Source organism: Mirounga angustirostris, unplaced genomic scaffold (genome assembly GCF_029215605.1).
Source record: "Mirounga angustirostris isolate CCGP_5_RB_7025 unplaced genomic scaffold, mMirAng1.0.hap1 SCAF_1, whole genome shotgun sequence".
NCBI lineage: Eukaryota > Metazoa > Chordata > Mammalia > Carnivora > Phocidae > Mirounga > Mirounga angustirostris.
Genome location: NW_026991709.1, coordinates 106687035 through 106701862, shown reverse-complemented (window position 1 = coordinate 106701862; position 14828 = coordinate 106687035). Strand labels below are relative to the sequence as shown.

At 44.7% G+C, this 14828-nt stretch overlaps 1 protein-coding gene across 1 annotated transcript in view; it reads right to left on the bottom strand.

Annotated features, from left to right (window-relative positions):
• The window catches only part of PLCH1 (phospholipase C eta 1), a 104944-nt gene that overhangs the window by 17629 nt on the left and 72487 nt on the right, over positions 1–14828 (bottom strand). The window contains exons 11-14 of the mRNA XM_064590611.1: positions 9258–9419; positions 5122–5193; positions 1959–2050; positions 663–760 (exon numbers count right to left, since the gene is read on the bottom strand). Of these exons, the coding sequence (XP_064446681.1) occupies positions 663–760; positions 1959–2050; positions 5122–5193; positions 9258–9419 (424 nt within the window). The remainder of the gene's footprint in view (positions 1–662; positions 761–1958; positions 2051–5121; positions 5194–9257; positions 9420–14828) is intronic.

Genomic DNA, 14828 nt, shown 5'->3' with positions numbered 1-14828 from the left:
AATTAAAATTAGATTGAAAAGCCACATGACTGGAGTTTATTTCTATAAGCATTCAGTAACTGAACAAAACCGAAATGAGAAAGGAAGAGGATAAAGGGAAGAAGAGCAGCTAGCTGGAAAGTCCGGGGTAAGAACACTTGTGACTAGGATTTCTCAATGCAACATGATGCGAATAATAGGTGAAAATCAGTGAAAGGATCAGTGCTTCTGAAATTCCTGCCCTTTCTGTTAAAACTTCAATCTGTGGGTTAAATTATCTTCATCAAAGTAAAAATTTCCGATGACAAAATAGTGGAATTTTTGAGGCGTTATTTTAGCTTTCTTCTTTCTTCTGGTCATTCACACTAGGAACTTCCTTCTGTGACCTGGCCACCAAAGCAGGTCAGGTCTCCGTAATTCACGCCTTGGGCAAGACGTTGCTATAATGCATTTGTCTTTACATAATAATGAAGTCTTCCTCTGCCCAGCCAATCAGGTTACCACAGTAATCAATATGGCGCCCACTGTGAGCGAAGCCTTATCCTGGCAGTCAGTTTCCTGACACGTTGGATGATACACAGTTCCAGAAATGTGTGCTGATGATCTGATTAACAAACAATTAGTAAACGGTTGACAAAGAAAGGTCAAGAATGTTTACCCAAGAAGAAAAACTCTCTCCTTACCATCATCCACAATGTCCTGGGCCGCCACTGAGTTTGTATACACCACCAAGTCAGAGAGCTCTCGGCAGAGCTTCATGGTTTTCCTGCGGCGACCCAACCTGTGACACACACAGCCAGGACTCATGTCATTTAGAGCTGGAAGAGGTTTGGGCTTGTGGTTACTCCACCTTCCCTAACCTGCTCCTAGTGGAGCCAGGATTAGAACCTAAGTAAGAGTCCTAGTTCAGCTCTCTTTCCACCACAATACCCTACTCATGTGGTTTTATTCACTGCTCGGCTGAGAATCAGTGCCTTATCAGGTATTTGTGAGTTCTGCCATGAAGGGCTTGATTGCTACCATTCCCCAGGTAGCGAGTAACACCGGAGTTCACCAGGCATCTCCTCCACTTTGGCAGGAAGGGAACCGGGACTTCTATTTGAGAACATTCACAGCAGAGGTCTCCTGGAAGGTGATCCCATTCCTTTACTGTAACTATGTATTGAATTTTCTGTACCCTAAAGGTAGGAACCACACACATCCTCTCTGCCCTTACTAGTTACCATGGTATGTATGGACATTCTGTTGAAGCAAAGCAAAATATAAAATTTAATTGAGCACTAAATGTCATCCATTCCTACAAGACCGCTTTATGCTCCTAAGTTCATTTAATTTCAGTCTTTCAATAAAGGCACAAGGGTGTGTGTGTGTGTGTGTGTGTGTGCTCGCACTTATCTATGATATAATTTACATTCCTCTGTGACTTTACTGCATACACAAGCTGCCAGAAAATCATCTTATTCATCTCAAATTCTATTGGCAATAATAAAGAAAACAGCAGCTAATATTTTTGAGTCCTTAGTTAATTGGAACAGGGCTTATCAGGCTAAGTAGTTTAATTCCTTTAATCCTCACAATGACCCTAAGAAATTGAAACATATGAGAAGCCTAACTTGTCCCATGTTAGTGGCGAAGGAACAAGAGTTTCAAGTCTGGCTGATTTCAGATATCTAGCTGTTCACATGTGCTCATCACCCATCATCTCCTTCCGTCTCCTAGGAGAACCCCCCAGACTAGCTCCTGTGGCTGCCCTCTCTTCTCTGAAGACACCTGACCACTGTTACAGCTAGCATTTGGGTGCCAGGCGCACAGCGTAAGCCCCTCCATGTGTTATTACCTCATACCCAGTTCCTCTTCCCACGTCCTGCTGCACTGAGCACTTGGCCTTGTGATCCACTTCTCTAGACACATACAACTACAAGAGACAAGCTGAAGAGGCCCCAGGAGTCTAAGCAAGACACGTGGAGACACATTCTTACCTGTACAGCTGGCCAGTCTCCTTGCCAGGATTCTGCTGTGTGTCCTCCTCGTCATCAGTACTATACGACTTAGACCGTGATTTTGTGGTTTTCTGCTGGAAAATCACAGTAAACTTAACAACAAACTCACGGCATCAGGTACGTCCACAACATACAGAGAATGGACTGGGCATTATAATATATGCAAAAAGGATAATTACTTGGAAGAAAACAAATTAACCTAATATTGCAGCTTGCCTTACCACTAATAACAAGCAAGTCTATGATCATAATTATATTATAATATTAAGGCAAAACTGAGGGTTTCTTACTGTAAAACTGACTTCTAAGCCACAAAAGATGTGTCTTTTAGAAAGACTATAGGTCATGTATTGAAGGTCTCAAGAGCAGAAGGGTCATAGTTATAATATCTATTCAAATGATTATAAGGGGATAAAATGTTCTTTTATTTAGGAAATTCACTATTCTTGCTGACTTATAAAAGACAGATTTGACAAAAAAGACAAGAAGTAATTTTTTTTATGAATAACTTTTTCCTGCTTTTGATTAGCGTGCACTTAAGTAACTGTCTAAGTCAAACCGCACTTTTGAGATTTTGACCCATTTTAATTTCTACCAACAGAATAAAAATTATTACCCACAGGATTCAGGCTGAAAGGCAGCAGGACTAAAGGCTGTCAGAAATAAAGGCTTTGGAATGATGCTGTTTTATCCCAACACATTAGAGATAACCCCAATATTGGGCAATACATAACAGAAAAAACAAATGATGGGAAGGGACCCTGTAATTGCAGAAAAACTCAGCACCAAAACAACAGCTTCCACAAACAAAGGTAAGATCTTTAGAGGGTACCCTAGACATCTGAGGACTGCAGCTTAGAAAGGAAAAGGGAGCCCACCCCTGCATTACCATGGAACCACATCACCCTCCAGAGTTTCTCTTACTCAACAAATAAAACGCCAAGCCACACTGCTGGCATAAACACAGTCAAGTCTATTTCACTGACAGTACGGCGCCAATTTAGTCTAGAACCTTCTCAGGTGTTACTGATGTTTTGAGAGCCTCAGAGTGCATGGTGTGGAACACCGGCATCTGATGATATCACATTCCAGCTTGGCCTCTCACTAAGCGGGCTAGTTGGCCAACCTCTCTAGCTTCCTATTATGGTTTTTTTTTTGTTTTTGTTTTTGTTTTAAGGAAAGGAGAGTAACAACAATTTTAAGGGATTAGTGCTGTGATGATTAAATGAGGTGGTGTGGAAAGTCATTCTGTAAGCTACAGAATATTGACTTTCAACATAAATACTCTTCATATTTATTAAAATAACCCATGGGGCGCCTGGGTGGCTCAGTTGGTTAAGCGACTACCTTCGGCTCAGGTCATGATCCTGGAGTGCCGGGATCGAGTCCCAGGATCAAGTCCCGCATCGGGCTCCCTGCTCAGCGGGGAGTCTGCTTCTCCCTCTGACCCTTCCCCTCTCATATGCTCTCTCTCTCTCTCTCTCATTCTCTCTCTCAAATAAATAAAATATTTAAAAAAAATAAATAACCCATAAATAGTCTTGTGGACATTCACTCTTATGATTTGAGGTCTAATCAATTTTAATTCTATCATAGCTAAAGTATTCTTTCATCTTTCAATGGCTGCATAATTGTCCATTATGTGAATGAATAATGGACTGAAGAAGTCTTTATGGGTGAACATTTTGGTTTTTTCAATTTCTTATTATAACAACTACTCTGTCCAACCTTTTAATAAATTATCCTATTGATGGAGCAAGAAACTCCAGATACAACATTCCTTAAAGTACAAGAAATGGCCTTACAGAAACTTCATGCTTAAAGTTTACCACCCAATAACTGGTTCTTCATATACTATGTTTTACCTTTTTATTGAAGCATAGCATACATGTAGAAAAATACAACAATCTTAAGCATGATGACATTCCACAAAATGATACCACCCAAATGAGGAAATGAAGTATTAGGTGCCCAAAAGCCTTCTGATTCTCCATTCAGTCATTACCTCCTCCCCAAAGCTAACTACTATCCTGACTTACACCTCAGAGATCTTTTTTGCCTATTCTTAAACTTCATATAAATCGTACCAAATTGTATGTACTATCTTGGGTCTGGCTTCTTTTGCTCAATGTCATGTTTATAAAGATATTATTGCATGTAGTTGTAATTTTGTCATTTTCATTGCTGAAAAATATTCCCTTATGTGAATACACCACAATTTTTATTCATTCCACTGTTGACAGACGTTTGAACAGTTTCCTGTTTGTACTATTACAACTAATGCCACTACAAATATTAGGTATATGTCATGAGGCTGAAACACAACGGAACTGGTAAGACATGGTGCATAACACAGCTTTAGATGTAGATGCTGTGAAATAGTGTGAAGCGTTGCACAAATGCACATTCCCATCAGCAGTGAATAAAGTTCGAGTTGCTCAGTACCCTCACTAGCCCTTGGTGCTGTCAATCGTTTTATGTCTGCTATTGTGATGGGTATATATATGGGTATATATGAAATCTCATCATCATTTAATTTGCATTTCCTAGAGGACTGATAAGGGTGAGCACCTTTTCCACACTAACCATTTGGAAATCTTCTTTTGTGAAAGACCACTTAAGTCTTTTGCTCATTAAAAAAAAAAAAAAAATACTATGGGGGCTCCTGGGTGGCTCAGTTGGTTAAGCATCTGACCCTTGGTTTTGGCTCAGGTCATGATCTCATGGGGTCGTGGGATTAGGAGTCTGCTTGAAGATTCTCTCCCTCTCCCCCTCCCCCCAACTTGTGCGTGCTCTCTCACTCTCCCTCTCTCTCTCTCAAATCAATAAATTTTTTTAAAAAAATTATGGTATCTTTTGTATTGATTTGTAGGAATTCTTTATATATTCAGGATATAAGTCCTTCGTTGGATACGTGTATCAAAAATACTCTTCCCCAGTATGCAACTTGCTTATTAAGGAATAAGAATAAGAATTTCCTGAGAGGTTCTTAAATTTTAAAGTAGCTTATCAATCTTTTTCTTTTCTGGGGCCCTATTTAAGAAATCTTCAGCTATTCCAAGGTTATGATGATACTGTCCTGTTACTTTCCAGTCTCTTTAAATTAATTGGATTATGTACCTTTGTCACTCTTAATTCATACCTTATGTTTTCCAAAGTTGGTCATGAGGGATCGTCCATGTGATTTCTTTCCATTTTCTTTCACGTCTGGATGCTGAGTAAATAAAACATAATATGACTATTTCTCTTCCTCGCTTGTGTTTTTGCCTTAGTTCTGGTGAAATGGCGGGGAACCCTCTTTGGCTTAGGGTAGAACAAGCAGGTCCCGTCCATTTCCTCCTGTTCCACACCTTCACCACCCCAAAAGTTGTGGAGTCTGCCTCAAGAGAGGGAGACACTGGACTGGAGAAGTGTGGGCACCAACCAGGAGACAGTAACTGCCAACCGCTTCCCCAAACTGGTGTCAAGGGCCTCTCAGGAATGTCCAGCTGTGCCAGTCCCTCTAGTGCCTGGTCACAAGACTCTCCACAGCACAAGATGTATTCTTCTGAATGCCCCGAGCGGGTATAATCATCTTTAGTTAAAAGTAGATTTGATTTTGAAAAATGGCCAAAAGTCTTTAAGAGCCAATTCTGTTGACTAAAAAAATCATCATCATCATCACATTGCTTGAATACTGCTACCTGGGATTGTAAAACATTAAAGATAAATAAAACCCAATACATATATTAGGTATTAAGATTGTTTTTATTTGCTTAAGCACACCACAGCAGAGCTTATCTGTTCATTGAAATTAATTCCCTCTGTGGTGAGCATCTAGAAGAGGTACTGCAGCCTCCGAAATTTTCCTCATGTGGGTTAATTTTCCAGGCTAGAGATCTCCTCACTCAAGCCCACCTCTCATTAGGGGAAAGAAAGCCCACCGGGCCAAAGGGGTTTAGGCTCTTTCTCAATTGTCACCCCTAAAAATATGTATTAGCTGGTTCACAGCTAATGACATGGTATAAGGAGAGATCAGCAGGCCCTAGCCTCCTAGGCCTTCTGGCTAAGAAAGAAGAAGCGGAGATAACCACATAAATGGAATAAATGTGGGTGAGCAAAAGGCCAGGGAGGCACTGATGTATATCCATAGAAACTAATCAAAGATGTAACTGGGAGTGGGGATGGGGAAAGGTTAAGAATTGATTGGGGAAAGAGATAGTTCAGAAAGTGCTGGAGGGGTGGGAGGGGGGTTACAGGGTAATTTCACTGGACTGGTTAATGTCTATTGACTGCCTTTCGAAGATCTACTGAAGCTGATCATTAACTGTTCAAAAACCCTAGAGTTAAGAAGGTAGCCAGATACGCTTTCTAAGTTAGAAGACCCAGTTCTGACACCAAGTAGCTAAATGTCCTTTGTCCATTTGTCCCCTTCTCCTGACCTCAGTTTTCTTACCTGTGGAATGGGAGAGGAATGGATCACTTAACCTCTGAATCCCTTTCTACTTCGAATAGTGCACCTACCAGTCAGGGGACCATGTTATTTATTGTCCAAAACAAACCCTTTGAAGAGTGAAATGAGGCGCTTTTAACAATCACGCTGGGACAATACGTATAAAGCAGGGCTGTCCCATTTAAGTTGAAGGGTATGGTCATCCTATTTAGTAGGCCCCAGTATGCCCCAAGGATTATGCTAAGTGCATTACATATATTCTCATTTAATATATATCTCAACAGTGACTCGTCTTTGTTTGCCCACTGAACCCAGAACCATGTTTTAAAAACTAACAGCAGCGTTAAAAACCTCAACACTTCACAGCCCAGTTTATTAAAGTCACAGGCTCCACGTTATGAGTATAATGCATTCTTATGGTCACCCAGATTGAATGAAAAGTAAAAAATAAGAAAAAGGGGGATGAGTTTTGTTCTACCACATGTTGGAAATTTGAGATCCCTTACCATCTTACCTGATAGGGAAATTATCACTAGGATTTCTTCCATGAAGAGCAAAAGAAGGATGGGTTTAATTTGTTTCATCCCAAATCTCTAAGACCTGCTGTGGCCTGTCCAATTGGAATGACCTAAGATGGAGCAAAGACTTCTCCAAAAGCGTCAGGGGAAGTGGCCGGCCCAGATTAACCAATGAGAGTTCACGAAGAATGAGAAGCAGAAATCAAGGTGAGCTAACCGAATGAGCTAACCAATTTTACAGACATTTGTGTGGTTAAAACTAAGTGGCTGGAAGGGGAGGGTGAAGGGGAAGAAGTTATTGCTATTTATAGAAACTTTTAAGAAAATTCAGAATCATATGATCAACGGTAAGGGCGGTAATACTGTAATTTACATTTCGGTGGCCTCGCCAGTATTCCATTCTGCCTAACATGCAGCGTCCGAGGGGCTGACCTTGGTACCACTTCCAGCAGTAAGTTCCCTGGCATTCACAAGCCAATATTACCCTACATCCTTGGCAAGTTATCGTTCCAGGCAGGACATGTACTCAGGGCCACAGTGATTAGGTGAGGGGTGGGTGTATGAGCTAAGTTGCCCAACCAGAGCTCAGCACAAACTCTAGAGAGTAACCACCAATGCTGAGTCGTCACTTAGATTCAAGCATGGTCACCCCATATGATCCTCCCTCTGCCTGGGGACCCCTGAGTCCCGGAGGGCAGGCGGCAGTAGCAGGGAAATCTGCTGTTAGCGGAGCCAGTGACCCCAAGGGTCTCCTCTAGGCCAGAGTAAGTGCCCTCAATGCCCCGCAATGATAATATCAATAAACCCACCCTTCTTTTTCCTTGTCCACTTCTGACATTTCTATTAGGAAACAGAGTTAAAATCTCAGCTGGAGCCCAAACCATTCATTCCTTCAGCAACTTCATGTAACAAGTCAGAAAAATAATGGTTATTAAGACTGGCATGGTTTTGTCTTCAAGGAATCTATAATCGAGTTGAGAAGATAGATATTGAGCAAATAACTGCATATGTGTTAAAACAAAAAAAACCAGGGGCACCTGGGTGGCTCAGTTGGTTAAGTGACTGCCTTCGGCTCAGGTCCATGATCCTGGAGTCCCAGGATCGAGTCCCGCATCGGGCTCCCTGCTCGGCGGGGAGTCTGCTTCTCCCTCTGACCCTCCCCCCTCTCATGTGCTCTCTCTCATTCTCTCTCTCTCAAATAAATAAATAAAATCTTTAAAAAAAAAACAAAAAAAACCTTCAGAAAAGAGAAGCTGTAACAGGCTACCATGGACAATATAAAGGGGATAACTAACCTAATCCCAGGCCAAGGCAGGACTCATCTGGGGCATCACAGTGAAGCTGAAATTTAAAAGACTAGGTAGGAGTTAGCAAGAGCAGAGGCAGGAATGGAGTGTTCCGGGCAGAGAGAAAAGAACGTGAGGAAGACCATGACATGCAAACAGTTGTGACTGGTGGGACAATTGTGGGAAGCAGTGTGACAGGGAAAATGAGAAGATCTGAGAGGTAGATAAGGATGCAACGACACAGGTCCTTGAAAGCCTGGTTAAAGAGTTTGTAATTTATCCCAATCATAACGAGAAGCCACTGAAGAATTTTGAACAGCAGAGTGAGTGACATGATCAGATTTCCATTTTTATTTTTTTTTCTTTTAAAGATTTTATTTATTTATTCATGAGAGATAGAGAGAGAGAGAGAGAGAGAGAGGCAGAGGGAGAAGCAGGCTCCCCGCGGAGCAGGGAGCCTGATGTGGGGCTCAATCCCAGGACCCCGGGATCATGACCTGAGCCAAAGGCAGACGCTTAACCGACTGAGCCACCCAGGCGTCCCAGATTTCCATTTTTAAAACATCATGTGAATTTCAGAGTGGAGATCAGATTGAAGGAGGGCAAGAAAGGTCCAGGTGACAGCTGACATTGGCCTAGATGAGGACTCAGCCACGGACACGAGAAGCGGACAGATGGAAGACGCGCTCGGGAGGTCCAGTCAATGCAGCATGGAGGACGACCGGCCGGGGAGAGGTGGGGGTTGCCCCACACGGTGGGCTCGAGCCTTTTCCCTCAGCTGAGCAGGCATGGGGAAGATGAGCCCGGGGCCACTGTGCTTTGTCCTGAGGGTCCCAGTGAAGCAGAATTTGAGTTACCCCTGCCCATCCACTTTTAACAATTTCTCACATCATTTCGCAATAGGAGATTTTCAATTCTCGAGCAATATGAGGAGAGAAACGGAAGAAGCTGGAGAATTTCACAAATGACAAATGATCAAAAACAGAATATGAGGTCCTTTCTTTTTCCTATCGAAGGGCAAGTACAAGAGGGAATTGTGTACCTGTTTCAGGTGTGCATTTAAGCCTTCGTGCGTGGCCTTGAGTAGAGCCCTCACCGTGAAACTATCAGGATCTTCTTTGTCTCGAATTTGCGATTCTTTTAACAGTGACTCCAGTTTTTTCCGTATGAAAGATTCCACCTGATGCTCAGTGGTCCCATTATTCTGCAAAGAATTAAGCAATGGAAATTATTTCCCTTAAGAAACACGGAATGAGAACACAACCCTCATTCAAGCCAACATTGCTTCTATAATTCGATTACCTTTCAATTACCTAAAGAAGTTAAGCACATTATACCATTTTAGTCTCCCCCCCCACACACACTGATCCCCCCAAATAATGATTACTCTGACTATATCCAACCCTCGAGAACCTTACAAGGTCTTAACATTTTCATTTCAGAGATGTAGAATCTGATGTTCAGAGAAATTAAGTTGCTCAGGGTTACAAAGCTAGTACCTGAGGCAGAATTCAAACTTAGGGCCCCTAAATCCTTCCTACCATGCTACGTTGCACTTGCAATAGAGGGAAGGTGAAGGAGAGTTTTTGAAAACTAAGTTTTCTATATCTACATAGGTAAATTGAGCAAAAAATATGCTATTTAAAAAAATCACTTCCTTCACTGAGGGGAAAAGAATGCTATGAAAATCTCTGGAATTGAGGATTATTCTGAGATAAAATTTCTTCCTACCTCTGATCCCAATGTATAACTAAAGGGAACTCACTACTGACCTGTGCCATGATTCATCATTAAAATTACTTTAAGAGCACAAATAACTTCAAATGTTTTGGATAATAAAGCTATGCTTGTGTCCAGATGACAAACTGAGGCAATTTTTAGGTGACCCAGGGACACAGATTTCCTTGAAGTCTTTCTTAGCATGGCTTTTGGGCCACCCTGCTCTGCCTGACCCCAGCGGCCCCAGGCTCCTTAGCTCCTTTCACGTCTCCCTAGATCCAGCACCCATCCTTAATTCTTCTGCCACCTGCTGAAGGCCAGCCCAGCCACAGGGCAAGAAAGTGGTCCTCCTCCATGAGGACAATGCCTACATTCCTCACCAAAAGTTTAAGACCTGTTTTCTACTGGCACATTTGTTACTAAGAGGTCATTATATGTAAACCCTGTAGAACCAGGCAGTTTTCTAGTAACATCTTCTATTTTCACAGAATCTGGTAAGAGAGACGCCACATAAATGCCCTATGGGAAATTTGGGGGAACTAAGCCTACATCAGAATAGGTAGCTGACTTTCCCGGTATTAAAATCACATGCATGAATGTCTTTAATATATCCAGTTAACAAGGCACCTCGCTTCAGTGCTGGCCCTCAGGTCCTGCAGAAGATGCAAAGATGGGAAAGAGCTCATGTGCGGGGACAGCACAGACCCTAGAGAGGCCTACGGAAGCGAAGCGCGGACGGCCAGTGCAACAGCAGTTCTGAGGAACGCGGCACTCCCACCCCAGGGACCAAGAAGTCCCCCAAGAAGAGGGGGAAGGACCTGGGGTCTCTGCAACAGCGATGGAGAGCTCCCTGTCATCCATAGCTCCGGCAGGCGTTTCCTAGGGCACAAGTTCGTGGAGGAGGGGCCTGGCCGAGAAAGCTGGAAATGTACCTTAGGGCCAGATGGCAAAGGTACTTGCAGGCAAGAGGTGGGGAGCTGCTGAGAGCCTCCGGGTAGCTAAGTGTCTGAGTAGTATTCTAGAAATAATAGTAACCTGGCAGCCTATGCAGAAAGAGGACAGGGGCCTAGAGAGGAAAAGCCAGACACCCTGGTTCCCTCTACCAGCGCGAAGAGCTTAGGCCAGTGTGCTGGGGAGGGATTTAACAAAGAGGAGAGCTGGAGAGCAAACTTCATTTCGCACACAACAAACCCACGGAGCTGCCTGCTCTACGCTGGGTGAGAAACGTGACTAAAGCTCAACCCCATTGCCACAGAACCCTCGGTGTCACGGAGAAGACAGACACCTGAACGGCTGATGACACAAGCAGGTGCAAGTGACAGAAGTCAGGGGGATCACGGGCAGACACAGGAGGGGCACCTCCCCCAGGCTTGGGAAGGTGGGAAAGACCTCCAAGAACAGAGGAAACCTGAGCCAAGCCTTGGAAGATGAGTGTATTCATTTCCTATGGCTGCTGTAACAAGTTACCACAAATCCGGTAGCTTACAACAACAGAAATGTATTCTCTTGCAGTCCTAGGGGCCGGAAGTATGAAATCAACACGTCAGCAGAGCTAGACTCCCTCCTGTAGAAAAAGATCCTCCCCTTGCTTCTTCCAGTTTATGGTGCCTCCTAGTGTTCCTTGGCTTGTCAGCATAACTCCAGTCTCTGCCTCTATAGTCACGTGGCCTTCTTCCATGTGTCCCCAGCTTCTGCTGTGTCTCCTCTTCTTATGAGGACACTCGTCATTGGATTTTTAAGGCCCACCTGGTTAATCCAGGATGATCTCGTCTCCACAGCCCTAACTTAATAACATCTACAGAGACTCCTTTTCCAAATTAGGTCGCATTCCTAGGTACCGGGGGTAAGGCTTGAACATACCTTTTGGTGGCCCCACATCAACCTCCTACAATGAGTGAGTTGATAATATGGCAGAGAGTAGAGGGACAGCATTCCAACATGAGTGAAAGTGTGGAGAAAACAAACAGTATCAGTAAGAGCCAGTAACCATACGAACGTGGAGAAAAAAGCACAGGGAAATATAAAAAAAGCAACCAAGACTGTATATCGTGCTAAGGTTCACAAAGTACAGTCATATAATGATACTTCATTTGAGCTGCCCAATACCCTTGAAGGCAGCCACTAGGGTTAGCCAAATTTAGTCATGATATAGAGGCAGAAAGATTCAAAACTTGTCCAAATGCACATGCCTAGGAAGTGGCCGCATAGGGACTTGAATCTAGGACTTCTGATTCAAAATTCTGTGTCTATTTCATCATATAATGCTGCAGCCATCCCTCTACTACGGTTACAGAAACAGATAAATTCTTGAGTCAAAATAATCACGAGCAGGCTTATGTTTTGACAACCTATAGGACATCTGGGAAATACATCCCCACAATCCCTCTGTGGGAAAGCGTAGGTTTCACTTAAGTTCAGAAGGAAGAGAACTCCAGGGGTCCAACTCCCAGCACATTGGATCCAGTGACCCAGAGCCTGGCAGGGGGCACGTCTGCTGGGAGACCCCAAAAGAGAAGGCATGTGAGAGCACCCAGCATGCCCAGGTCACAGAAGGCCCCCGACAAACCTCAGTTCCCTTCCCTGGCTCGGGGCCGCACAAGTCAGAGACGGGGAGGAGATGAACTGTGGCCGCTATGCCCAGACACTGTCACAGGCAGCAAAGCAAGGCTGCACACACAAAGCCCGGCCAGCCGGTGCTGGAAATAATGGAGGCTTAACACAAAGGCTCTAATTATTCACTTCACATCCTCCAAACCCTGGGAGTTGCCGAAGGAATGATAGTACTGCCTGTTGATCCTTCTCTTCTCTGTGATTTACAGCACGAGAAAATTAGCAGCTGTGGAGAACAAATACATGTAGGGCTGAGGTTTCATTAATATGTTATCATTCGGTCTTGGAACCCAGGAGCACTGCTGAAAGAAAGCTGAGACAGACACTTAGCCCTGCGGCCTGCCAGCTAGTGTGCAGCCGCAGCTGGGACCACAGCGGAAAGCCATATGCATCTTGCTCTTTTGTTCCCTGAGCCAGCGGCGGAGGAAGGATGTTGTAGCTGGACGGGGCAGAGGGGGGGCAGTGGAGGAAGGATGTTACAGCTGGGGGAGGGCATGGAGGAAGGATGTTGCAGCTGGAGGGGGAGAGGGGGGTGGTGGAGGAAGGATGTTGCAGCTGGGGGGGCGGTGGAGGGAGGATGTTGCAGCTGGAGGGGGGAGGGGGAGACGTGGAGGAAGGATGTTGCAGCTGGAGGGGGGAGGGGGAGCGGTGGAGGAAGGATGTTGCAGCTGGGGGGGCGGTGGAGGAAGGATGTTGCAGCTGGGGGGGCGGTGGAGGAAGGATGTTGCAGCTGGAGGGGGGAGGAGGGGGGCAGTGGAGGAAGGATGTTGCAGCTGGAGGGGGGAGGAGGGGGGCAGTGGAGGAAGGATGTTGCAGCTGGATCAGGGGAGGAGGGGGCAGTGGAGGAAGGATGTTGCAGCTGGAGCAGGGGAGGAGGGGGCAGTGGAGGAAGGATGTTCAGCTGGAGGGGGGAGGAGGGGGGCAGTGGAGGAAGGATGTTGCAGCTGGAGCAGGGGAGGAGGGGGGCGGTGGAAGAAGGATGTTGCAGCTGGAGGGGGGAGGAGGGGGGCAGCGCATGTGCAGGAAGCAGCCCTTTACTATGGTTGGGAGTAGTTTCCACCAGAGAAGAAATCGGAGTTCCTAATTCCTATTTCTAAGAGGTCAGTCTGTCCTAGGAATATCGACCAAAAATAGATAACTCACACAAACACATTCTTGGTTGTTCTCCAGTGTGAAATCGAAGGACAGCTGGAAAAGCAAAGAGCCAGAACCACCGGCTACCACTCCAGACTGGGAAGCAAACCCCACCCCAGACCAGTCACGTGGGAATCTCTGGGCCAGGACCTGGGCATTGGGATTTTTGAAAGCTCCCCTGTCATTCCAATGTGCAGCCAACGCTGAGGACCTTTACTTTAAAACAAAACAAAACAAAACAAAACACTGGAATATCTCACCATCCCCAAATGCCTTTTTCCCCCGCCCCCAGGCTGAAATCTGGAGACAGGACAAGTTTTGGAATCTTTCTGCCTCTGTGTCTCTTAGCCACCCTTCGTGAGGGCCTTGAGCTTTCCCAGCCTCGTATCTGAGGGTCCTGGGCTAGAGAAGAGCTTCTCGGCGGTTCAAGTCTGTGCATGTGCTCCTGTCCTCTACTGTCTCCCGTCTGCTCCTGCAGCTCCCTGAAAACACACTCTGCTCAAGGACCAGCTCGGGACTTGCATTGGCAATAATTGTGCTGCTCTTGCTATTTCCTGTTACTAACAATATCTAATATTTATTGGGCACAAATCATGCATCAGGAATGGTTCTGGGTTCTTTACAGGCTGTGAAAAAGTTGTTATGTGTTCCTGTACAAGGGCTCATTTAAAACTTGTCGGAAGGCTTAGTGTTTATGAGCGTCACGTACAAGGCAGAGAGCTAATGTCTGTGCCTAAGAGGCTGGCTGAATACGGATTCACAGAGCACAAGGAAAAAGATAGTGAATAACTCAGTGAAGATAAAAAAGGCCACTAAAGTCAAAATACAGGGGTGCAAAGCCCATAAGTCACACTGACGTTAGAGGACCCCGTAAAGATGAATAACGGTGAGTTGGCCTCCCTGAATCAAATTGGTTAGATAACTGTACGGCGGTTGAAAGGAAACTGTCCTCTGTGTCTTTGAGCTGTGTGATTCTTGAGTCACTGAACAACACACTGGCTTCTCCATGGGGCTTATATATCATGGGCCAGATTTTCTCTGTGGCTGAAGCCACAAAATCATACAAGGCAGAAGCTTAAAGGATTCAATTAATTCAACAACAGAGAGAATTTATTACACAAGCAAAAAACTTTCAGTGTGATCTGAATCC